This window comes from Chelmon rostratus, chromosome 2, assembly GCF_017976325.1.
Source record: "Chelmon rostratus isolate fCheRos1 chromosome 2, fCheRos1.pri, whole genome shotgun sequence".
Classification (NCBI taxonomy): Eukaryota; Metazoa; Chordata; class Actinopteri; order Chaetodontiformes; family Chaetodontidae; genus Chelmon; species Chelmon rostratus.
This window is the reverse complement of record NC_055659.1, coordinates 4,584,243-4,611,275: the sequence shown is the minus strand read 5'-3', so window position 1 is coordinate 4,611,275 and position 27,033 is coordinate 4,584,243. Positions and strand designations below refer to the sequence as shown.

The following is a 27,033-nucleotide window of genomic DNA, read 5'->3' as shown; positions in this document are numbered from 1 at the left end:
GCTGCGAGTGGCTGGCACACACACACACAAACATGGTTTAGTGTGTTAACAGTAACCCCTGGAGAATTTGATTTGTGTGGGTGTGTGTCTGTTTGTGCCCCACCCTGGCCTAAATTACAACCTAAGGGTGATGGGTAATCACTGAGGATGTTAAACCACAGAGTGTGAGTCAGAGGAGCCGGTGGTTTATCAGCTCTGCTGCTCTGAAGCTGATCTGAGGATGAGACATTTCTGTCCTGTTGGAAAGTGAATGTCGTGGGTGGAGATTTCACCCGTTGCATCACAGAATTTAAGTCGTGTAAATTAACTCGCCTCCGCGTGATTTACAGTTTGTACGGCACACGACACCCTCCATCCTTAGACCCTCGATTCTGGTAAGAAAAACTGTAACAGGTGCATAAAATCCAGCTATTAGCCATGAAATCTCTGTAAGTTTCTAAAAATGTCCGCCCTACTAGATCTACCTCGGTCAACTGTAAGTGGAGGGGTAGATCAAGGAGCTACAACAGCTCAGACCTGAAGTGGGAGAACAAGCAAACTCGCAGAGCAGGTCAACGAGTGCTGGAGCATCATCTGCTGCATCACTCCTACAGAGTTCCAAGCATCAGTACACAAGCCTCACATCACCATGCACAATGCTAATCTCAGCTGGAGTGGTGTAGAGCACGCTGCAGCTGGACTCTGAAGCACTGGAAACGCGATCTTTGGACGAATCTGGGTTTAGTGGATCCAGGAGAACACTACCTATGGGAATGCACAGTGCCAACTGTGAAGTGACGGTCTGGGGCTGTTTTTCAGGGTTTGGGCCCCTTAATCTTAATGCTACAGGATACGAAGACATGTAGCCAATCAGGCACTTCCACCATAGTGGCAACAGTTTGTGGAAAACCCTCTGTTGTTCCAGCATGACTGTCCCAGTGTGCACAAAGTGAGGTCCACTGCACAGAGCCCTGACCTTAAAATCAGGTATTTCAGGTTTAAGAAGAGGGAAACTTTGCAAACCTGCTGTAACTTCTACTGTGAGTCAATCTTTGTTTTTTTTGTTTTTTTTTTTTAGGCCGCGTCTACACTTCTGAGCCGCATGTCTGAACTGGGTCTGGTACGTATGAAGCCACTCGGGATTTTAACATACAAATTTTACCTCTTCGCTTTGTGGAAAAAAATGTGCAGGTCAGGTCCTTTTTTTCAGAGCAATCGTAGCAGAAGAGACAATGCAGCTAATTAAAATATTCTGTAATCACATATTGCCCAACAATGATCTATTGATCTGTTTGTTTACATTAATAGAGCTAAAAATGTTTATCTTTAAAATCAGAAAAAAAAACAGTATGTGGGAGTTGTGTTTTGGGACAGATTAACAGAACTCCAGCATATTGAGTTACATTAAGTGAAATGTGATGTGAACACCTTGTTTTACCGTTCTCCTTGTGATCGTCGCATTGAACGATCAAATGTTTGCAGCAGTGATCACTTGAAACTTTTTTTAAATCTTATCACATCAATGTGAATAGATCTTTTTGGGCTGTGAGATGATTATATGGGGCATTTTTGTTTTAAAATTTTACAGTTAGTTAATCAATAATTAAAATAACTGCTAATCGCATTACTCATTGTTTTTATCCATGTCTGTTTTCAGTCTGAACGTCCACTTAAAATGGACGATCCATCATCCATCATGTGCACCAGCTTACTCCTGCAGATGAGCCTCAGCTGCTAACCAAGAGGTGACCAGCAGAGGGCAGCACTACAGCACAGAGGCAGAGGACACGCTTTCTACAATGAGGTTGGAAAAAATGACACACATCTTCCAAGGCATTAATTAGAGCGGAAACAATTCATCTATTGATCGATTAGTCCAACTACAGAAAAGTAATCTGATTAGCTGTCATCAATAATCATTTTCAAGTAAAATGCCAAATATTGTTCATCTTATGTAACAGTTACTGAATATTTTGGGGTTTTGGACAGTCTGCTGATGTCATCTTGGTGTTTTTAGGAAATGGTGAAGTCATGACACTTTTCACTATTTCAGCACAATCGTGACATTAATCATTAGAGTAATTAATACAAATTATCCTTAGTTGCAGCCTGAGCACTAGGACACAGATTTATCTGATTTATTTAAAATAATGTGATACTTTTGATGCTGAGATTAGCAGATGAAGAAAAGAGTGAAATATTCTAGCAGCCATTTGTTGACTGTTATGATTCTGCTGATGTGATTCAATAACAAGTTAAAAGAAAAATTAATGAATTGTGACAGGAAATAACGGGAAAAAAAAAAGAACAACCAAAATTGATGAATCAGTTATTATTATTGATCCCACAGCGAACATCAAAAGATGAAAGACAAAACATTTCTACATTCTGCTGGTTCAAGTCGTCCATACGTCTGTTTAGTCGTCCATTCACTTCTTGACAGTCAGACGTCCAATCAGGTTTCAGATCCTCGAACATCAGGAAGTTCACTGGGTTTCCTCCTTTAAAGCTTTACTACAAAAATAACGACGAGTGACGACCGATGGCGTTGTCGGATCTGATCACATTGCCTGATCAATAAATCAACAAAAATACAATCAGGATATGCATACATACATTTTTATATATAGATTTAGATCTCTCCCAGGAATAGAAGCACTAATATATACACAAACAACTGCTGTGGGGCCAATCAACCAAGTGAATATCAGAAGCTTCGACTGTTCTCTGACTCGTCAACAATATAAACACTTAAATCAGCTGCAGGAAATCCCTAAATACACCGAAAAGTTCCTCTGAGAACGGACCAGCTGGCCAGAGACTGGACTGCATTTCCCAGCATGCAGCTGGTCTCTGCGGGGCAGCTTCCAGGCAGGGCCGTAGCCAAGATTTGAGAAATACTGAGGTCCTGAGCATGAATTCCCACAGCAGAGCGAGGGAAAGTTTGATGAGCCACCAACCAAACTCTGTTCAATTTTATGAGTATTTGAAAAAGAAAAGTAATTTTCCTAAATTATATCTTTCTGTACACCTTCCGGTATGCAATTCTGTTGGAAAGTATTACATTTCTTTTATACTTAAGTGTCTGTTATTTGGTCTAAAAATATATCACAAACAGCCATAAAAAACTGCATAAATGTGTTCAGAATCTAAAATGTAGAGCTGAAACAGGAAATTAATCAGCAACAATTTTTACAATCCTTTAATCATTTAAAATGTTTGTAAAGCAACTGGTTCCAGCTTTTCAAACGCAAATGTTTGCTAGTTTCCTTGTCTTCTAGGATTTGTAAACTGAATATCTTTGGACAAAACATTTCTGATATTTTATAGACCAAATGTTAAATGGATTAATTGATAATAAAAATCAATCATTAGTTGCAGCTCTTAAGTCCCCAAACTCCCCAAAGCTTTAACCGAGGACGTGCCCTCAGACCTCAGAGGAAGCTACGGCCCTGCGTCCCAGCACGCTCCGACAGCTCGCCGCATGAAGCCGACGCTCGACAGGCAACTTTTAGAGGCAACACGTCTTTTATCAAGTCCATTTACGTCTTTATTCAGTCTGACATCGTGTTCACGGTTGAGACAGGCGGTTATTTTAGCCACAGTGATAAAAGAAATATGCTGATTTAAGACTCACTTCTATACGTTGACTAATAACGAGCTAAAAAGCTGCTTCTATCACGTCAGCGCTTGTTGCTATTTTTCTGGCTACATTTCTGAGATGTGAGCAGTGAATTACACGTCAACAAAAACAGGCCTAAATATTTTACCAGCTTGGAACAGGATCCAAAATAGAACCAGCTACTGGAGCCCAACCAAACTGTGCAGATAAATACAGTTTAATTTAAAAGTTGAATGCAAACACCAAGTCCTCACAGTCCTGCGCTCTGATTGGCTGTAAGCAGCTAATTCAAAGAAAGCAGATCTGCTGAGTTTTCCAGTTCAAATCCTGAGCGCTGGGAGGTGAATGTAAACACAGAAAGAAAGTTCTTTTAATATGAACTCTTTAAACAGTGAAAGTCACTGATTTCTAGTCTTTGGAGGGTAAATCACAGACCTTAAAGCAGGAGACTGCAGTTTTCTAGTTAAGGTGGAAACACCACCATGTTGGAAGAGTGACAGAGATATAAATGTCAATTTAATAACTAGAATTGAAACAGTTCAGAAAATTAATCAGCAATTAATTAATTTTCATTTGTCATGAAAAATGTTATAAATCCAGTTTCTATCTTCTGGTTTCAGATTGTTGGTCAGACTAAACTTTTGGCTGCAGCATCATGTGAGGGGAGTAATTTTTAACATTTTATAGACCAAACAATCAATTTAGAGGATAATTGGCAGATTAAGCAATAATGGAAATCAGTCGCCTCATGCCAAAGATAAAACTGAACATTTATTATGTAAATTCATAAAGACAATTTTGATTGATTGAGTGTTGTTTGGACTTCTGTGGTCGATATCGTAATGATATTTAGGAAGTTTAAAAAAAGTTAGTTTTCTCATAAATATTTTGATAAAGAGCTGCAGGTATGTTCTGAACTGGACATTTTACACTGTAAAAATGAAAATTTGTCAGTGCTCTCTGATGGAAAATAATGACATATTTATCAGTCGAAACATGTACCAAAATATATCATCTGATTTATTAATCCGGCTCTAGTGTCCTCGTTGTTCCTCCTGGTGACTTCCTGTTGTGCAGTCAGACATCTCAACATGCATATTACCCTGTACTGTGTATACGCAGACTAAAGTTTATTTTCTTGGTAGCAGAGGTTCAGTCAGGTCTTCCAACATGGCGGCGTGTCCCCTGTAACTGCTGAAAAGCAGCACAACTCTACTCGTTTCTGTTCTGCTTCTCGCAGTTCGCTATGTTCTCAGCAATAATGTCAGCCATTGTTGTCGTTCTGCTGCTCCTAAAACAACAGCGTCGCCTCTAAAAGTTGCAAACAAACCACCATCTTCATCGTATTGTTCCTCATACTAACCAGCTAGTTATTTACACAGTAAACCAGACATTCGCACACAGTAACGTTTTTAATCCTGTCCCACAAACCCTCAGTGGCACCATTTGGAATCCCAGGAAACTATTGCTACTTGAAAGCGAGGGAATCAAAATTGTGACTCGCCGTCACTTTCAAATCTTTGCGGGTCAAAGAAAGTGAGTGACCTTTAACAACGTGCCGTTAAGCAAAACATCCAACCTCTTCACGTGCTCCTAAAGCTTTTTGTTCAAACATATTTACAGTCTACAGACCCGGGCAGCCATCTAATCACTAAACCCCACCCTTCTGGGAGTCAAGGCCAAAGGCAAATCAAACACACTGAGGACTGAAGAGGATCTGAGACACTAAAAGCTTCCTGTGTGGCTAATTAACAAGCCCCTAACGATCATCTGACCAGGAGGTGAGGACTAACTAAAACAATCAACAGTTCTACGGGTAAGACTGGGTCACGCAAACACTTTTACAAACATTTACCAAAAAAAAAGGCAAAAGATGGTCGCTGCAGCAAAAGGAAATGACAAAAAAAAGCTCAACAAAAATGTTTAAAACTAACAAACCTAAACGGCCTAAATGGAAGCAGAGTTTTAGAAAATAAAATAAGACACGCGTCGAGTTCCAGCGAATAATGAGTCCACAGTCGGTGTCTAACAGGAAGTCTACGCGTTTGATTTTGCTGTGTGTGGTCTGTGCTGACACACTCAGGTGTCTGCTTTGGGTTGAGCCCATCAGACTAAACAGTCAACCTGCAGGGAAGCAGAACAATCAGTCGTTCAGCCTCATTTGTGATTGGTCGGAGGGGGCAGGAGGGGGGCGGAGCGATCGTTGGTGAGGGTTCTTTTGAGCTTTATTCCTCTGATCTGGGAGAGCATGTCTCCTCCTTCCCTATGGGTCGACTGCTCTGGGTTCTGGTCCTGGCAGGAGGGTGGAGGAGCCTGGGGCTGGTAGTGAGCGCTGTGGCCCACACTGGAGGGCTCTTCCTGCGATGCAGAGGCCTGGGCCTGGGCCTGGGCCTGCTGCTGCCGGAACAGCTCCTGTTTCTGCTGCTGGTCTTGATGTAGCACTTGCTGGGGTTGCTGAAGCAGTGACTGCTGATGTTGAAACTTGTGCTGCTGATGTTGAAACTGGTGCTGCAGTTGCTGCTGCTGATGATATTGCGGCTGCTGTAGTTGACTGTGTTGCTGCTGATGATTTAGGTGTTGGTGGATTTGGTGCTGCTGCTGTAGGTGTAGCTGTTGCTGGTAGTGACTCTGCTGTTGCTGTTTGGCACTGCTGCCCTCTGGCGGCAGGGAGGGTACAGTGGGTACAGGCACCGGGATGGGCATCTGACCAGGGACCAGCTGGTAGTACGGGGAGGAAGAGGAGGGAGGTAAGGCACTGAGGCTCTGTGTGGAGGTGCAGAGTTTACTGTAACCTAAACCTCCTGCTCCTCCAGCAGAGGGCACCGTGAAAACATTCTCGTCACTTCCGCCATTTCCTCCGAGGGCTTTGAGGGGAACCTGCGGGGTGCAGATGGGGATGGGAACCCCCCCGCTGATCGTGCCCCTGCGATACGCCGGCTTGGACGACGGTTTGCGCCTGATGGTTGCCGTGTGGGACGGCAGCTGGTGGACGGACCTGCCAGTCAATTCGGGCTCGGCCAATAGGCTGACGGTGGAGGAGGGGCGCTTGGACTGAGCAAACTTTCTGTACTGGAAACTGAGGTCCGAGTTCCTCGGGATGGTGGAGGACTTGTCGAAGTCAGACTGGTTGTTGCCGTGGGAGAGGTGATGTAAGGAGATGGAGTCGGCGTCTCCGTGGAGAGAGATGGACTCGTAGTCGACTAGAGAGAGAGACAAAGACGATGTTAGTTGTTGCTCCGCGTTCGGCTGGACTGGTGTTATTTCTTATCTCGATGACATTTGATAAAGTGTTTTCATGTCCACAGACAACAGAAGCAGCAGGAACACATAATTACACCAGCGACTCGTTGGTCGTGCGTGTGAACAATTAGGAGATGCATCACTGTGGAAACTCTTATCTAACAGAAACAGGGAACACAACTCAATTACTGTCAAGTCACACACACACACACGCAGCATAATGTTCTGAATAATGAAGTTAAACCCAGACGTCACTTCACGGGAATGACGTAAACACACACACGCAGGACGAGGAAGTAAACTGCACAGACGATACTGTTGACTTTGGTTCCGGAACAGAAAGAAAACATCAGTATTAGTGAATTATTAAAACTTTCTCTTCATGCGTGTCAGCAGCCGACAGTAATAAACATTTAAATCATTTATGAAGCAAACATGTCAAATATGCTGCTTTTCTGTTTAATCAAACTGTAAATTGAATATATTTGGGCCTTGAAGTAAAATAAGCAATTTCAAGACATCATTATGAAGAACTTGGGGAGTTTGTGATTGCACCTTTTTCACTATTTTCTGACATGTTATCGACTAAGAATCATTTGAAGACGTCAAACTAATCACTGTTGGAATTATTGTGATTAATGTTGCTGCAGCCTGAGCTAGTTTGATTTCCTCAGGTCTTATACTGAAATCATGAGTCTGTAGTCCCTCAGTTTAGACTTTACAGGTCTACTTAAGTCCAAAAGTCCAGAGGCCTGATTTAAATGACTTGTCTAAAGATGAAACGATCAGTCATCTGCTAGAAAATGCACTTACTGCTACTCAAAACTCACTAAAGATCTCTACTGAATCTCTGGATTTCAGCTCTTTAGAACTTTTAATGACGACATGCATTTGAACCCGGCCCTGTCAGATAAGCAAGCAAGAAGGCAGACAGACAGGCTCATGAACAGACAGGAAGTCAGAGACCTACCATAGAGGGAAGGATCTCTCTTTACAGCTGGAAGAGAAGGAGGGAAGTTTAGCCAAGAAAACACAAAACTACTGAAAGAACACAACAGAGAACCCGAGAGGAGGCGGTACACCAGTAACAGAGAAATACAGAAGAAACTAGATGATAACTGAGATGACAGACAGGTCAACAGAGGCAGTTAAAACAATAACACAGCAGGAGGCAGCTGAGGTTCAGTCGTACAGATAGACGGTTAAACAAGTCAAAGCTGGTTCATCAGATGCCTTATTAGTGAAAAATGTGTTTATGTCTCTATAGCGCCTGTGTGTTTACTGGGGTGTGTACTCACTGTGTGTGTGTATGGTGTCCTCAGAGCAAGACGGGGTGGTGGTCTGGGTGCTGTAGCCGCTGGAACAGTGCAGAGAGTCCCTGCTGCTCCTCGGGGCGTCCGAATTCAACGCACCCAACGTCAACGCCAGCTGGTCCCGGGCCGAGCATGACTGAGAGAAAGAGAGGATGAGGTGAGGTTATAGAGTTTAATTTAATTAAGTTTCATTTACAGTTTCTTAAATAACCAGACAGATTTTTACAGAAAGAAAGATAGAGGAGAGGAAACAAGAGGAGAGGGGAGAGGAGATGAAAGGAAACATAAGGAATACGAAGGGGGGAAAAAAGAGAGCAGAGGAAACAAGGAGAGGACATCAGATGAGTGGATGCGTCCTCATCTGGTCCTCTGCTGCCCTCCAGTGGCTGAAGTGATAACACCACTGCTGTGTGTGTGTGTGTGTGTGTGTGTGTTGTTTACCTTCCCAGATGCAGACATGGCTCGAGCTCTCTCTCCATGGTGCGAGTAGGCATGGTGTGGGGGGGCCAACATGCCGTTCTCTGCCCCTCCGCTCCCTGCAGCAGCAAGCTGATTGGTGGAGCCAACAGCATCCTGACACAAATAAACCAGTCAGAGTCAGTTTAGCGATCAGCTGCTATCAGTGTAAACGATCGCGCTGCCACCGGAGTACACAGAATATAAACCCACGGAGCCTTTGTAGAAGTCCACATTATCCACATCACATAAAGACTAAGTTTCTGTTTCACAGCACCTGTGACGGCAGGTACAAACAGGTTCCCAGGTTAATCCCCGTCAGAAGATCACAACTAAATTCAACAAGAACATTTTGAAAGTGATAATATCCTGGACTTCTACACTGGCTCCTGGTGTATGGACATCAACACAACATGTTAGCACTTCAGCTTGTCCTCTGTGTTGTTTGGAAATAAAGGATTTTCAGATTCAGTCACTTTCATGTTTCTTCAAGAGTTTGGATCCAAAGAGAAACTTGAAAACAGCTAAAAGGCTTTTAAAGAAGCTGTTGTTGCTTTATATTATTCTTACTGTCAACAAATCCCACGAAAAGACCAAAACCACCTCTCCATGCTTGATGTGCCTACTGAAGACGTGAATGCGTGTACATTCATGTCCATTCATAGTTAGTTTTAAGTGTTTTCATGGTATTGTTGACTGAGTCTGTGGTTCAGTAAATCACAGTAAAAATATCACGTGATGAAAAAAAACTCACAAACTTGAATATTTCCATCATGACTTAACAGGCAAAGGAAACACGGAGTAATCACAGGACCACTGACAAGACACCACCGACAGCAATATTAACACCAGTGTCAGTCACAGCAACTGTCCACGACAGAGTGGTTGCCTTGGTAACGGGAGAGAGATATGTGACGAGGTATCGAACAGTGGGACGAAGGCTGGTTGAGGTTTGCAGGGCGGGACGAGGTGATCACATGCAGAAAGTTGGATGTGGAGCCGGGAGGGAGGACATATTGATGCTGTAGCTTAATTTAGACTCATTGAATAAAACAGCACAGACTGAGCGCCACCTTCAGGCTGTTTGCAGCTGTTTCAACACCAAGAAAAAAGATTTCAGAGCTGGAACGAAACTAATTAACAATTTTTATGATTTGTGTTACTTTTAAGACAAACTGTTGAACATTCTCTGGTTCCAGCATCTCATACGTGAGGATTTGCTGCTTTTCTCTCGAAGCTTACAGCTTGAACAAGACTACAATCAATCATTGCTTAATGAATCTACTTAAGTGTCAAATATGGACTCAGACAAACACGATGAATCAGAAGAGTCAAAGACACAAAACATGGTAAAAGACGACACTGACGAGGCAGAAGACACACCAAAAACACACACAGAGTCAGGCAAACACATACACAAACCTTAACAACTGCACATGTGAACACGTGTGAAACAGGAACAAGAATTACTGTAAATTTAACAGGACGGAAGTGAAATCCAGATTTACGGGATGAACCCGGAGCTGGGCTAGAGATAGATGAGGCTCACTGGAGTGGGCGAGGCACAACAGGTGGAGTCAAAGGTGATGGGAATCAGTGCTAAGTGTGAGCCGATGGAGAACACGAGGAATAACACAGTAAGACAGCGGGACACAATGTGAGATGGAGTCAAACCGATGGAGGACGGACGCTGACAACACGGTGAAACACAGGACGGCACTCGTGTTGGGAGGATTGTAATATTTGTTTTTTCTCACGGTGGTCATATCTCTGCGGCTAACGCGGCGGCTCAGCGCAGGGTGGTGGCCGTGGCCAGCAGCGTAACCGTAGCGACCACGGCTGCCATGACGACCGAGGCGAGAGGGGGAGTTCCCTTCGCTGAGGGACCGCCCGGTTTCATCACGGCCAATCAGCAGATAGGGGGAGGAGCAGCGCTACACACAGGAGAGGATTAGAACGCCGTCTGTAGTCCTTGTTACGGAGAAAAGCTTATATTTTGTCGCTAACTCATTTTAAAGTGGGGGTGTGAGGTGCTGAGAGCTGGCAGAGGGATCATTTAAGATATGAAACATGTTTGAACCGAATTAGACTGTTAGTGGAATTCAAGTTGTAAAGCATACATTTATTGAGGTTTCCTGATGTAAGTGTATCACTGATGTGCAGCATATGGCCAAAAGTATACGGACACCCGAACATTTCACCCATGTGTGACACTGTTAAAATATAAATATTCTGTGCGCCGTAGCTTTAAGATTTCTCTTCACTGGAAGCACAAACACCAAACCAGGAACAACCGCCCCACTGGAGTAAGTTCTGTCCACACACTCTTGGCCATATATTGTATATTAAAAGTATGCTTACTACTGTTGAAACAACCAAGGAACATGTAATTATATTAAAAATATAAAGATGTATTATCAGAAAGGTTAAAGGTCATCTAAAGAATTGATCTACTTTTGAGGACAAAACTATTCTAAAATACTGGCCACTAACTGTTTCTGAGGAAAAATTTTATATACTGTATAGAATGAAACTGTTCAGGAAAATCTGAAAACAGTCACTGTGTGTGTGTGTGTGTGTGTGTGTGTGTGTTACCTGGATGTGTACTCCATCGACAGCACAGCTGATGGAGTCCAGAGAGGGAACGTGTCTCACTGATCCAGACTGGTAGTTACTATGAAAACACAAAAACAGACCGCGGATTTAAGGATGAACAGCACCGACAGACTTCTGACCTGCTACACAAACACACTTCAGCTGTTCACTGGAAAGTCAAAATCAAATAATAAAGAAGAACCTGTCAAAGAGTCGTGACTGTAAACCCGTTAAAGGCTCCACTGTAGATAAAAGTGACTTAAAAACTACTCTCCCAGTAGTTTTTCAGTGGTCTGTGAAGTAGGTGATATGTTTGAAACACGTGATATAAATAAAGTTTGATTTGATACAGTGTGGTTGTTTATCAGAATGGGAAGAAGAAAGCAGCAGCACAGGCTCATACTTTTAGAAATATTAGAAGTACAGTATGTAGTAAACCAGTAACAGCTGTGTGTGTGTGTGTGTGTGTTACCTGCTGACGCTGCTCTTCCTGGACAGAGTGCTGCTGGGAGAAGCTGGAGGTGTCTGATAGGTGTAGCTGAAATCAGAACCTTTCAGGTCCAGAATCACCTGAGAAACGACAGGATGGGCAGCTGTGGTGACTCTGCTTTAAGGATGAAGCTGGAAGTCTTCCATCAATAAATCACCACGAAACAAGCAATGTGTTATTCTGTCCCTCAGTACTTTCTGGCGTCCCTACACAAACCCACTGGTTCCTAGACCTCAATATTTATAATGGCTCACAATATTTGGATTCATTAAAAAAAACGACTTCCTCAAACAGCTGGGTACTGTAGTTTATAGCAAACGTTACTCAAACAGGAAGAAATAGTGGATTTGTTAGTTGCACAGTTGTGGTGCTACAAGTGCAACATTTGGCCTGAGGGTGGCACTAGAGGAAACATCAGAGGTCACTGAGAGCCTCAGAGGGAGGAAGAGGAAGGTACCTGCTCGCTGGCTGCTGGGAGTTTATTGGGCTCAGCTGTCAGGTTGGTCAGGTCTTCCAGAATGGTCTGCAGGTGGGTCACCTCACCCAGCATGTTGATCTCGTGGTCCTACACACACACAGAGACACACACACACACACAGGAGCAGTCTGGTTATTCTTGCTTAATAAGCATTAAAGGCTGCCACAGTCCAGTCCTGGTGGATTTGACTCATCACACATGCAGCACTGACCAGCACAGGCTTCAGCATGCCGACGAAGCTGCAGTACCGCGCTCGTTCCTCGATCAGCGCTCTGCACACGGCCCGCTTCTCCGTCTCCTCCAGGAAGGCGTAGCGCACATTGACGTCCTGCAGCGCGCTGTCCAGCTGGCCCCGAGCCTCGTCCTTCCCTACAGAGGCACACACAGGAGGAACTGATGAAGATCCAGGATCTCTCTAGGAACTGTTCTCGAGCATCTTCTGGTCCTGTTCAGACTGTACATCGGCCTCATCTCAAAGAAACTGCACTTTTATTTTAAACCAAACAGGCAAAAAACAGACTCTCTAAAACAAAATAATTATAACTATTTCATTAAAGCCCTAAAACCCCTTAAAAAGTCATCAGTGTTACCAGGAACACACACAATCAGACTGTGATACTCACCTCCTACCAGCAGGGGGCAGCACAACACTACACAGCTAATGTCTTAAAACACATGATGCTGCTGTGTGTGAGCTGTTCTTCACACACGCTGTCTGACCTTGTCCTCCTCCGTTCGAGTCTGATCACCAGTTTGCATTTGTGACACACTTAAAACAAAAAACACGTCTCAGAATGTGAGATTTCTGTCTCTGGATTCATTTGACCGATCGCCTGGATCTGCTGCATATTCAGAGATCCTGAATGATTTTATGCCGATGAAGCAACAGTGAGACTGTAGAGAGGGAAAGAATCTGAATCTGAGACACGGAGGTGAGACCTCTCTCTCTCTCTGATGTGATTTACTACATTGTTTACTGGTCTCCACCACCGGCATGTGATCCGGACCAGCCTCATGGTGCGATCCTGTCCTAAAACCAACACATGAAAAAACCCTGAAACCCGGTTCATGACTCCAGCCTTTCTTAGACAGAAACCACTTTTACAAAACCAACCGGAGGACGGTTTTGGAGGCGTCCGACTTGACGACGGAAGACATTTTGTGGCTCTTACGTCGCAAAATTCACCCAACCCTCATCGCTCCAGCTGGTTACCAAAAACTCCTGCGATCGCTGGAGACCCTGACAGAGCTGAACTGGAGCTGTGTGTCGATGTGGCCTCAGCCTGGTGGGCTCAGACCTGCAGGTAGAGAGGACTTCCACAGCTCTGACCTGCAGACCACCCAGCTGTGGAAACACCCCCTCAGTGTAAAAATAAGTCCAGACATGGAGGAGGAGGGAGCGCACAGCTCATCCACTACTTTCAGCACGTACATGTACTTTATTCTACTTCAAACTTCCAATTCATGACATCTCAAAAGAAAATGAGGTGCTTTTTACTGTCCTACATTTATCTGTTAGCTATAGTTGGATTTCAAATTAAGATTTTACAAACAAAACCAACGACCACTTCAGAAAATGTGATGCACTGTTAAAGAATAAACTACCCAGAGACTTTTACTTTTTACATTGCAGTACTGATGTTTCTCCTACAGTGAAGGATCTGAATACTTCCCACTGACACATGAACGCAGCGTGACTGTTTTGCTTGAAAAATTAGATCTAAAATTTCAGGAACTGATCTCTGGGCTTATCTGTTCACCTGATTTCACTTGAATTGGCCTTTATCAAATGCTGACGTATTTTTCGAGCAAACGCAGCGAAAACAAAACCTCTCTTTGACTTGCAGAGAGAGGAGGAGGCAGAAAAACAGAGACACAGACAGTAAATCCTGTGGAAAACACTGCGAGGCCGTTTCCACACACTGCAGACTCTGAGGCATAAAGCTCAACCTAAACACGACCTGTTCACTCAGGTGTGAGCGGGAGCACGGAGGGGACAGCGGATCGTTTCCACGTCGTTAACAGAGGCTCAGTGTCGGCGTGCTGTTAGTCTTCCTGACGTCTGGCCTCTGTGGAAACACACACACACACACACACAGGCTGCGTGTTGTCGCACTGTGTTTCTACAGCTCTGACTCCCCAACCACAAAAACACAAAGACCTGAACTCAGAGGCTGCGCTCGGCGCGGAGTCGACTCATTCCCTCCGTTAAAGGTGAAGCCCAGTTCAGATGGAGCTCATTCTCACCGGCCTGGAAACGAGCTCTAATAACACTTTGTGTTTGTACCCAAACAGGCGAGGAGTTACTTTAATTAGCGCTCTCTGCCCTCACACCTCTGTCTGACTGAAAACGAAAGGCTTCACGTCAGCCAGAGTCTAAGTAACTTAATCCTAATTTAAGTCTATTAAAGACAAACACACTTAACCGGTCGAGTAATTATGCGAGGGATCTCTTCCCGCCGACGCTTCCCAGAGACGACCTGACAGTCGGCGTCAACAAATCCACGAAAAGACCAAACCAACAGTTTCTTGACCCTCTGAACAAGCATCGTCTGTGTATCCAAAGCCTGATAATCGCCGTCCTCTGCGCCGCAGAGCTCCACTGTTGTCCAAAAACTGTTAAAAACACATGAATGAGCCACGCCGTTGCACTGAGTGACACGTTCCTTTATTACCATGACCAGCAACCCCTCCGCACTTCAGAGGCTCATTAGCTGCACTTTCTTTAGCCATAAACCGGCCTGTTAGCATTCCTCGCTAACAGGCACAGCTAGCCTCAGGCCGGCTTCAGTGAGGAATCACCAGCAGTGATAAGAAGCTGCTGAGAGACGATCCGGAGAGATGATGTGCGAGTTGGTGGGTATTTCTGTCTGAAGCACGTACAGATGCTTCAGACGATGGCTGCGCTTTGATTCGGCATCTGAGGGAATCGAACCCGCAGCCTGTTTGTGCTGCGTTCATGTAAACAACCACAGACGTTAGACTACGTTATCTGATCTGGTCCACTATGTTCTGCATAGTTATAACGTTTATTCTAAAATTAATGCTGACAAACTGAAAACCAGTTCTTCTGGTCTGAATTCTTTCTGATTACACATTTTGAACATAATATAATTAATAAATATATGTTAAATACGGAGATAAATGAAAGGTATTACTGCAAACAGACAGAACAGGAGTGATGGGTTTCAGTCTGTGATGATTTAAATGTTGTTTCAGAGTCATTTGTCCAAACAAATGATTTATTTTGACCTTTCTAAAAAAGAAATACTGATTACTGACACCACATGTGGCTTCCTGCAGCTTCACACAGAAACTACGGTGTTAAAATCCAAACAATATCAAATTTCACGCTATGATTATTGTGGCCAGAAACATTCTGGTAACTGGTATTATCGCAATAATCAGCAAACTTTAGGACTAAAATATAGTCAAATCTCGTCACACCTTGATTGGTTTGAATGGTTTTCAGTGAACAGTGAACAGTGAACCGTATTCCAACTTTGTTAAACTCTGTGCAAAACAACTGAGAACAAATACGCAATAACAGGCTGGGTGCTTCGTGTTTAAAGGCTGATTCACTTGGGGCTAGTATTACCAGGGGACCCCCACCTCCAATGTCTGTGTGCATTCCTGCAGCAGAAATTTCACATCATCCCCCCCCCAGATATGACGCCAAGGCTCCGCCTAACGTCGACGATTGAGAAGGTAGAGCCACGTTAACAACAGTCCGGAGTTGTTTTGCCCACTTTCTGCATGTGTAACGAGCATTTGCAGCTCATTCAGATCAAGTGACGATGTCTCTGCTTGAATATGACGACCTTTCGCTGTCTGTCTTCACTCATCTGAGGCCGAATCTCACAGCACAGCTGCCGACCGCTGTTCAACACATGATGAGCCGCGATCAAATTTCTCACTTGAACAGATGTTTAAAAAAAAAAAAAAAAAAAATACGACCCCAAATCACAGAGATGCCGATTCTCAGGGGAATAATATTGTCACATGACCTCTGTGTCTGATGAAGTATGGGGGGGGTAATCTGTGGTGGAATTTTTGCTTTGCAAATTACAGACACGGCGGATTCACGCGGGATTAAGATCACAGACGACCTCCACAATTATTACAAATAACTAGAGGTAATATCGTATAAATGACGCCAGGTAATACTGGTCCTGTGTGACTGGAAATTACTTCAAATGCTGAATAACATTTGTGTCTAGCTGGAGAGTTTCACAGCTTCTCAACATTGACTTAAAACTACCTTTTAGTATTAACAGAAATTTGTGTTTTTCTGTTGAGCTGAGGAGGAGCAGTCGAGACTGAAACGTTGGAAGATTTCCACTTAATTTAAGACCGTTGTTTTAAGAGAAGTTGTGATGTATCCTTTGTGACGATTTAAAACGGCAGGTTTACCCGAGTAACTGCCTCTCACTGTAATTCTGTCCACACCGGTTTTAAATGTCTGACTTCTAGAAGCTCGTTATAAAGGCACAGATGATAATTAACAGTTAGTGACGAACAGAACTGCTGCTGCAGTGGCGTTCAGGCTTTCTGCTGATGGCTGTAAAACACAGAATGTTTTTAATCACGATGACTAGTTTTCCCAGACAGCACAGCAGACGAAATGTCCTGCTCTCCTCCGCTCGTCTGCACCAGCTGTGTCCCGCACTGATGATGTCATCAGTGTCAGACAGGTGGCCGAGCAGTTCGGCTCCGGTGAGGAAAGCAGCCAGTGGATGTAAAAACCGCCTGGAGGCTCGAACGATAACGTCTGACGCGTTCCACCTCCTTTAACCTCACAGCTCCTCGCTCTCTTCATCCTCTCCTCCTTTACTGTCTCTGTCTGTCCTTCCTCCTCATCCTTTAGCTTCTCTCCTCTTCTTTCAACTCTTCTCCACCTTCTTCTCCACTAACTTCAAACTTTCTTCTCGTCTTCCATCAAACTTTCTGCTCTCCATCTCGTCCAAACTGTCGCTCAGCGTCTTTGTCCTTTCATTTTGCTCCTATTTTAACATCTTTCTTTGTCCTCCCTCAACTTCTGCAGTCAACTTCTCCTCATCCTCTTATCCTTGTTCAACATCCTCAACTCTCCTCTCCTCCTTCTCTTCTGTTTCCGTCACATCCCCCCATAACCTGCCACCCATCCATCTCTCCTTCCATCTCTTCTGTCTTTCCCTCCTTCTTGGACTTTTGTCTCTATTACTACATGCACATCCTTTCTACTCTCCTCTCTGTACAAACCTCCTCCTCTCGCTCCATGTTTCTCCTCCTGTCTTTCTAACCATGGTAGCTGCTGTCGAGTCATGCAGAGGATGACCTCAACCCCTCCCTCCATCCTCGGCGTGTCCTCCCTCCTCTTCTCTGTGCAGCCACATGGAGGACGAGGTCAGCAGCCATCTTTGATCTTGTCATCTCTCTGTCCCCCTCTTCACGGATATTTTACACGCGAGTTCTTCACAAGAACAGATGAAGTTATAGAGGGCGGACATGACGGCTAAATATGCAACATGTCACATCAAGGCTGAGAGGAGCGATATTTCTGAGAACATGTGAGCTTTCCTGATTCACGCATTCAATATTTATTAAAATGATGCAGTTATCGCATCTTTCAAGTTTTACTTTGAGGAAGAATGAGACACTCACACACCATGAGGGACCACAGGGAGGTGTTTACGTACGTTTAGGGTTGAACTACAACAGTGACGCTCTCATTGTTTCCTGTCGTTACTTCAAACTTGGTTTTTTGAAAAAAAGTGACAACTCTGCTGTGTTTGTGTGGAAGCTTCCATCCAAGAAGAGGAAAAAGACAACAAACAGCACCTTAAAGACCGTATCTCTATTCCCTTTCCCATCATCTGTCTGTCTGTCTGTCTGTCTGTCTGTCTCTCTGTGTCTGTCTCTTCCTCTCTCTCCCTCTCTCTCTCTGTGCCTTTCTGTCTTTCAATTTTCAATTTCCATTTCAATAAGCTTTATTGGCATAACTGTACATCGACAGTATTGCCACAGCCATTACAAATATAAAGTATAATAATAAAAGTAAAAAAAATATATAACAGATAATTTACATAAAATTAGATTAGATAGATTAGACATATAAACATAAAATTATCTTTGTCTGTCTGTGTGTGTGTGTGTCTGTCTCTCTCTCTCCCTCTCTCTCTGTCTCTCTCGCTCCCTCTCTCTCTGTGTCTCTCTTTCTTTCTTTCTCTCCCCCTCTCTGTCTCTCTCTCACTGTTTCTCTCTCCCTCTCCCCCTCTCTGTCTCTCTCTCCCTCTCTCTCTCTCTCTCTCTGTGTCTCTCGCTCCCTCTCTCCCTCTCTCCGTCTCTCCCTCTCCCCCTCTCGCTCTCCCCCTCTCGCTCTCTGTCTCTCTCCCTCTCTCTCTCTCTCCCTCAGCCTCTCTCTCTCTCTCTCTTTCTCTCTCAGCCTCTCTCCCTCTCTCTCTCCCTCTCCCCCTCTCTCTCTCTCTCCCTCTCTCTCTCAGCCTCTCTCCCTCTCTCTCTCAGCCTCTCTCCCTCTCTCTCTCCCTCTCCCCCTCTCTCTCTCTCTCCCTCTCTCTCTCAGCCTCTCTCCCTCTCTCTCTCCCTCTCCCCCTCTCTCTCTCTCTCCCTCTCTCTCTCAGCAGTTGGAGATTCCTCGTCTGAAGTGGTTACACACCACATAATGACAGAGCGCACACACAGAATCATATGGAATAATTAGCGATGGAACAGATGTTTACTGTTATGAAGTTTTTCTTTTCATGCAAACAGACTCTATTAGACTGGATATGTCTGTGCAACAGTCCAACAAAAGGAGAATGAACTGAAGTGAACTGAGACAACAGAGACAGACGGTACGAGACTGGAAGACAAAAAAAAAAAAAATCATTTCAATCTTGTAATAAAAACTGAGCTTATGAGAGTTTAACATAGAAACAGAGCCCCAGCCAGAAGAAAGCTCTTAAAATTAGAGAGTAAAACATTAATGTAGGTGGAACATCAGGATCTGGACTGTGTGTGTGTGAGTGTGTGTCGTGGAGAACAACGCTATTTTCAAACTGATGGGGCGGACTGCAGAGCTGCAGACTGAACAGAAAATAATATCTTCATATCAATACAGCCGATCCACACTGTGACAAAACAGGAAGCAAGAAGTCCCCGACTGGAAAGAGCTGGACCGACGAAAGCTACGGCAGCTTAGTCCATCTGTCTGTCCTTACTTATTATATGGTGTATACACACACACACACACACACACTGTACAGCAGAGATAATTATAATGTGAAGCCTTGATTGGTGAGTGTACAGAAACAGTTTTGGTACACTGTGCAGGAAAATGCTGTGTTCTTATGGGCGTGTGTGTGTGTGTGTGTGCTGGCTGTGTGTGTGTGTGTGTGTGTGTGTGTGTGTGTGTGTGTGTGCGGGCTGTGTCATTACGTGGTGACACCATGTGAAGCTGTGGCTCTGTCTCTCTGTTTGAATTTCTTTTGCTTACTTGTTTGCTTGGCGTCTCTCTGAGCCTCACAGTCCTCAGAGGACACAGATAATAATCAGAGAGTTCTTTGATTTGGATACTTTTGGTTTATTTTGGCTTGTTTCTTTTTAATCTTTCTAATCTTTTTCATTTTTACTGTTTTTGCTTTTACTGTTAAATGAAACTTCAGTGAAGCAGCAGAAGCTCAGGATGGATTCATAACATCAACTTACACACTGTGTACAGTTTTATCATAATCTATAGAAAACGTGGGCAAAGCTATGAAAATAACACCCAAATTGTAACAAACCAAACTTTTCCACCAAATGGGGGAAAACAGAAGCGTGTAGGAAGACACAGAAAGTGGAAAGAAAAAATAAGGCACGCAGCAGAAAACATGTTCAGAGATGTTAAAGCCACATCAGACATCACTCTGTTTACCATGGGCGGGTCTGCACTGAGACTGTGTGTGTGTATGTGTGTGTGTGCGTGCGTGCGCGTGCACGTGTGATGTGTGTACAGACTATTTCTGTGTCTGTGCATTTGCGTATTGGATTTGTTGAGAGGGAGGACAGAGAGGATATTTGTATAAAGGCCTCGAGGTTTCATTTTGATTGTGGTGTGTGTATGTGTGTGTGTGTGTGTGTGTGTGTGTGTGTGTGTGCGTGTGCATACATGAATGTGTGTTTGTACACGTGTTTGGGCGTTTCCATTCTATTTCTACCATATAAGGCCATCTGCAGTCTTTCCTGGCAAGCTTTCAGTCTCTTTGATTATGGGATGGTGAAGGCCAGGTGCAACCGTGGCAACCACAGGGTGTGTCAATTTGATAGCAGGGAAGGGCGTGGCCCAGGTGCCTGCCTGGCAGTGTGTCTGGGTTGCTATGGCAACATTCCAACCGGCAGGCTTCAAGTGACTGCAGGCCTCACAGCGCAGAAGCTGCTCCGAAAGTCTAAATTTAGTCATGATTGATACACATGACAGATAAAAATCAGCAGCTTTGATCCAGATTTCAGCTCAAAACATTATCAATTAATAAATGTGTCCCAAATTTAACAAGATAAAAAACTGACAGGGAGGGGCACATGACAACCTTCTGGAAACTGGTCTAATAACAGCAACATCTACCATCAAACAGACCTTCTGCACGGCAGCCTTGAACGCACCGGGGAAGTGAGTCAGGCGGAGGCTACTCTCACGTTCGGCCAACACCCCCCCTCGTTTACGATGCTTGACCAGAGACGGGCGTAGCTTTTTCATTTTTCCCAACAGAATATCTGACTCCACTCACACGGCCACAGAGTCTTTAACAAACGTGCGAGTGGTTGCACTTCTGAGAGTTTGTTGAAGTCACAGCTTGCTGCTTCTCTCTCTTTTTCTTTTTTTCTGTTAATTCGACTTTTGTGCTGTGAAAAAACACTCGGAACAGCGAGGAAAACCCTGATTTTTATACATGTCGTCCACATTTTGCCAATTTCTGTGATTTTCCACGGCTCAAAGGTGATTCAATTTTTATTATTAAATTCCACGATTCAGTCCAAAGTCAACAAGCCGACGAGTCCTGTTTGTCTGTCTGCTGGTCTGTACGGACAAACAGGTGTGAATGGCTGCTGGGCTACTGATTTAAAGCATACCTGCCACCAGCTAACTTCCCAACATGTGATCTGTTGCGGTCCGTCAACGCTGCGGGTTGGGAACCACAGCAAAGTGTATTTTTGTCCAACACAACTGTGACTCTTTTTAGGAAAGTGCTGTCTCTATATCTGGAAAAAGTCCTGTTACTCATTTTTTGTCGAAGTGAAATGGTTCCGCTCGTGTTATGAATCTGACTGATCCGCCACTGGAGCTGAAAGTTACAGACTGCACCCGGAGGGAAAAGAGAAAGTCGAATATTTACCACTAAACAGCTAAAAAAGATCTGCGTTTAAACACGATACTGGCGGGGCAAGCTTAGGTTCTGATCTGTAACGTGCTAAAAGGAATCCTGTCAAACACCAGCGGAAAGAAATGAAAGAAACCAAAGCAAAGAAACATGTTCCCGAGGGATTATTTCTGCCCTCGGGGTGTCAGCTGACTGAAAGCAGGCAGAGCATAACATAATGCAGCAGATATCTGAAAACACTTATCTCAGCACAATGAGAGCAGGATCAAACAGACTCCTCATGTTTACTGAGGAGGATTATCTCACTCTGTGAAAGATGGCTTTAATATCCAGCAGGTGGCTTCTTCCTCTGAGGTAAACAAGCTCTGCTATTTGCAGCTTTGCTACTATCATAAACCACGAATGCTATCACTTTTTACTTCTGACTGTGTGCTGATGTAACGTGGCAGGCGGTTTTATTGTCGAAGTGTTCCTTTCAGCGCTGCTGAGAACCTGCTGAATGTGAGCTGACAGGTGTACTTCTTACCTTTCTTCACCTTCTTCTGCAGTTTGATGGTGTCTGACGATTTCTTCTTGATGTCTGCTCTGGCCTTCTTGTACTCTAAACAACAAGAACAAGCCGGCGGTGAGGGTGAGGTCTTGCGTGTGCGCGTGCACGTGTATGTGTGTGTGTGTGTGCTAGCATGTTTTTCATACCTTTAGCATGGTCTTTGTCAAGCTGACTGGCCACCTTTTTCCACTCCTCCATCTTCAACTCCAGCGGCGTGATAAGACTTTCTGAGAGAGCTCTGAGAGAAAAAGATTTGAAGCCTAACTTAATCGTCTTATTTAACTGTATTTACTTGGATTAAGCCAATTAAAAAAACAAAAAAAAAACAACTTCATCACTTTTCCAGCGAGTTTGGGATTTAAACCGGTAACTCTCTGGTAGGCTGACACAGAATAATTCATTTTATTCTATTATTCATTTATGTAGTGCTCAACTAATAAGTATTGATTTCCGAGATCTTCAAACGTCTTGTTTTGTCTGACTAACAGACTGAAAAGGTAATATATCCAAGGATAATAAACTTAAGCAGCAAATCCTCCAATGTGAGAAGCTGAGAGGAGAGAATGTTTTTTCTGCCTGAGAAATGACTTCAATAATTAATCAATTGTTCCAGGCTCTTGGCAAGTCATTGATGATTTCTTCTTTAAATGTGGGTCTTGCTTTTGTAGTTTTTGTAATGTTTTTGTAGTCCATCAGCAGTGGTAACATCTGATGACTTTACACACTCGTTTCATTGCCAACATGCAGAAACGTGGCAACGGCACCGACACTCCATATGTCCCTGCTATCACACATTATCAGAATCAATTTAAAGAAAGTGAGAAGTTCTAACAGTCTGTTGTACTCGTATGTGTGTGTAGCTGCAGTAAGTGCACAGCAGGTCAAAGGTGAAGCAGCGAGTACTGAAGAGCAGGTTTGGGTAATGACTTCAATGTGCAGACAATTTCTCTACTGAGAGCAGACGGTAACGACAGAGACACGGCTGTGATGTTGCAACAATGACTGTGATGACGGGTGAAATCAGGACGACATGCAACTCCTGCTCTCTCTCTCTCACACACACACGCACACACACACTTACTTCCTGGCTGCCATGTGTATGACTATGTGTCAGCTCAGAGTAACTGAAATGTCTAGTTCCCACACTGTCACATCGCACCATCATTCACACCTTCACCTGTCTTCCCCCTTCATTAAATAACACATGCCATGCTACTGCGTGCACATGCGTATGTGCGTGTGTGTGTGTGTAAGAGGGTGTGTGTGTGTGTGTGTGTGTGTGTGCGTGTGTGTCTTACGTGGTGAACAGTTTGAGTTTGGACTCGATGCTGCGGTGTCTCATACACATCCTGGTTAGCGCTGAGCCGATGTCCTTGGTGGCACCTGGAAAAACAGAACAACAACACAACGATCAGGTGATAGTTTGAGTCTGAACTGAACTGAGCGAAAACAAAAAACATTTCAAAATGAAGCTCAAGTAAAGCATAAAATGCCAGCTGATGATTCTTTATTCATTCTTTAGGGCATTGAGCAAACATGGAAACTATGATTTGTTTAGAGCTGGTCTAAGGCTGGGAAAATATGTACATTGACTCAGCATGTACAGATTCAAAAAATCGGTGTAGTACAAATTTGTGTGTAAACAGGATGACCAAAGGAAAAGGACATGGATTAATATGGACTCTGCTGTTTTCACTTCAGCTGTGCATGAAAGAAAGAAACAGCTTCACACTGTACTGAAACACAGTGAACCTGAAGCCACATCTTATTCACTTACAGCTCTATAGTTTGTTATTGTGGTCCAAACAACCAGAATGCAACAGGAGATTAACTGAAGCTCTGCAAACAATCTGCATTTAGTCTGTTTAACAGAGCAGCAAGAGTTGAGCAGAGCTGTGTGTGTGTGTGTGCAGTTGCTATCATTGCTTCATAAAGTGGTATTAAGGAAACAATCTGATTAAGATCTTATGACGAGTGTTGTAATGTGTGTTGAAACAATAGGTGCGTGTGTGCGCGCATGCATGTGAAACCTAACATTGTTAACATCCAATTAGCCCAGGCTAATTGTGAAAGGAGGTTTGTTTCTTACATAATTCATTAACAAAATCAGGCATGCAAGCACACACACACACGCGTGCACACTATTATGACCTCTCATAATAATATACACTGTTTGAAACCACCTCACAGGACAATAAGAGCTCATGTGTGCCAGAAAACAAGCACAGTGCCACTGATTGTTTTAACCAAACACATTACAGCATCTCCGCACGTAATCAGACAGACTGACACAACAATTAAAACTGACCAGTTCGCTCTCTCTCTAAAATCCATCCATCCATCTTAACCGAAAACATTTTTCAGAACTTAATCAAAAAGACCGGTACCAAAGAAATACCCTGAAATACGTTGGTATTGTTTTAGGGTCATATTGCCCATCCCTGATTAACAGTGACAAAAACAGTTTTATTAACAAATGATGACATCACAGGACCCGTTTTAATATTTAGTTCTTGTTTTGTTTACAGCAGTGCTTTCAGAGTATATTAATGTCAACTACAAGGACATAAAAGCTCCAAATTATTGAGTGGATTTAATGTGAAAGCCACACTAGGTCAGAGGTGAGGCTGGACCATACAGTATTCTCTATAAATCAAATTTATCCTCATAACAATAAATATAACAATACTGTTTTTAATATACTTTATTTATGTACAAATGCATGATTTGTCCTTCTCGTGTCTCTGATTTGTTTGATTACAGTATGACTAGTTAAAGATACGCTGCTGCTGGCTGATTGGTTGTTTGCACTCATGGTTAGATTGTCATTGGTTGTTGTAGCTTTTGTCACTTTCAAGATATTTATTGAAAGAAGTTTAAATTTAAGTCTGTTAAATAGTCATAGATTGGTCAATCTGGTTGATCAAAGTTTGAAGCAGCAATAAAATACACTGGACAACAGGAACGTGGATTATCATTCTAAACGATTAATGTAATAAGAATTTAGAAGATTAATATAAAGCAGCTGGAAAAAAACACTGATTTACATTTTATTCTGTCATTTTCTAGAACATTTATTCAGATTTGTGCAACATTTGGAAGGAACAAATGTTTACACAGACGGAGAAAGAAGGAAAAGAAATCCATCACTCCACAGTGGGCCCTCTGTCTCTGTCTCTCTCTCTCTCTCACACACACACACACACACACTCACACACACACACACAATAATGGTTTCTTTGTGGCATTCAGTCTGTTTGTGGACATGACACTTCCTGTTAAGCTGACCTCTCATACATACACACATACACACACACACATACAAACACACGCACACACAAACACACGCACGCACACACACACACACACACACACACACACACACACACACACACACACAGAAAATTCACATCTGGTGAATCCAACAGAACAAATCTAAAGATTTTAGTGTCTGTGAGAGAAACAAACAGGACTTCAGGCATTCTGGATGCAACTTTTGACCTCAACCTGGAACTAATTTGTCTGTTGTGTATGTAAACTGTGTACTCTCAGACTGTAAATGTTTTCTTGTACACCGGTCACTCTTGAAGAAGCACGCTTGCCGTGGATATATATATAAACCTCCACATCTAATGCTGGGAGTACAATGATACTGTGACATAAGACTGGATTACATCTGAAAGAATGAGTCAATTCATTGATTAGCCAATCAACAGAAAATAAAGAGTAACTATTTTGATAAACAATTAATTGCTTCAGTCATGTTTCAAGCAAAATATTCTCTGCACTCATTAACATAAACATGAGGATTTGCTGCTCGTCTCAGTTTTACATCACTGTAACCTGAATAGCTGCTGGTTTTGGACTGTGACTCTTTCACTAGTATTTCTTCATATCTGAAAGACGAAATAAATGAAATGATTACTCAAGAAAATAATTGGCAGATTAATCAATAATGATCACAATCACTATTTGGAGACCGCAACTGACTCAAGCCCACAGTGACATTTGATTTTATCTTCATCACTCACAAAGTGACACAGCAGATTTACACTGAAGAGTCTGAACTGTGTGAGTTCACACTGACTCATTTGAATATCTAAATCTGAGAGCTGCACAGAGAGGAAAGAGGCAGTATCACTCACACACACACGCACGCACACACGCAAGCACACACACAGCAATGCTGAGTCACAGCTGAGTTACGTAAAATAAAGAGAACAATCGCAGTGAGAGATCAGTGTGTGTGTGTGTGTGTGTGTGTTTTCATCCAGCAGCTCCAGCAATAACAGGAAGTGATGTCATACTGAAACCTGGACTGGCACTGACTGTACACACTTGACACTCGTTGTGAAGCCTTCACTCCTTCCATCCCTCCCTCCTCCTGTAAGTGTTACAGCAGCAGCAGCTCTCCTCCTTTTTCTCTCCATTCCTTTGTTCCCTCAAAACTTCGTCTAGCCTCCGTCAGCCCCTATGCATCCTCTCTTCCCTCTCCCACTTTTCTCTTTCTCATCCATCGTTCCCGTCTTTTCGCTTCTCTCTCATTCACACCCCCAATTAACAAAACATTATTATCGGCCACATTCGTACGGGAACATGAGCAGAAACGTGGCAGGGTAACAACACACACACTCAGGTATGAGACGTGGGTTAAACGTTAAAGGTGTGGCGAGGTGTGTTTGCTTTATTTGCCTGTCCCTCCCTGTTGTAGCTCTGAGCTCAGGGAACATTTAAGTCCTGAACACTGAACCGTAGCAGCAACATCACCAGTGGATGTTTCAAAAGTCTGTCATGTGATGTTTTGAGAGTGTGTGTAAATCATGTCACCAGTATGTATTAATGCAGGTTTACCTCTGGTAGGGCTGGGTAATGAACATTTATAAGTTTTGGTACTGACTGAGATGTGTATCTTAACCGTCATGGCTAGTAAGAGTTGGATTCTTATTCCAGACAACTTATGTATCGTATTGCTGCT

General features: G+C 43.4%; 1 protein-coding gene across 1 annotated transcript in view; it reads right to left on the bottom strand.

Moving 5' to 3' along the window:
- Positions 1-2,296: 2,296 nt before the first annotated feature.
- Positions 2,297-27,033, bottom strand: part of mtss1 (MTSS I-BAR domain containing 1) — a 53,591-nt gene continuing 28,854 nt past the window's right edge. The window contains exons 4-13 of the mRNA XM_041952535.1: positions 23,357-23,441; positions 22,205-22,296; positions 22,035-22,109; positions 12,385-12,542; positions 12,153-12,260; positions 11,678-11,775; positions 11,206-11,284; positions 8,596-8,727; positions 8,140-8,290; positions 2,297-6,801 (exon numbers count right to left, since the gene is read on the bottom strand). Of these exons, the coding sequence (XP_041808469.1) occupies positions 5,759-6,801; positions 8,140-8,290; positions 8,596-8,727; positions 11,206-11,284; positions 11,678-11,775; positions 12,153-12,260; positions 12,385-12,542; positions 22,035-22,109; positions 22,205-22,296; positions 23,357-23,441 (2,021 nt within the window). The 3' untranslated portion in view covers positions 2,297-5,758. The remainder of the gene's footprint in view (positions 6,802-8,139; positions 8,291-8,595; positions 8,728-11,205; positions 11,285-11,677; positions 11,776-12,152; positions 12,261-12,384; positions 12,543-22,034; positions 22,110-22,204; positions 22,297-23,356; positions 23,442-27,033) is intronic.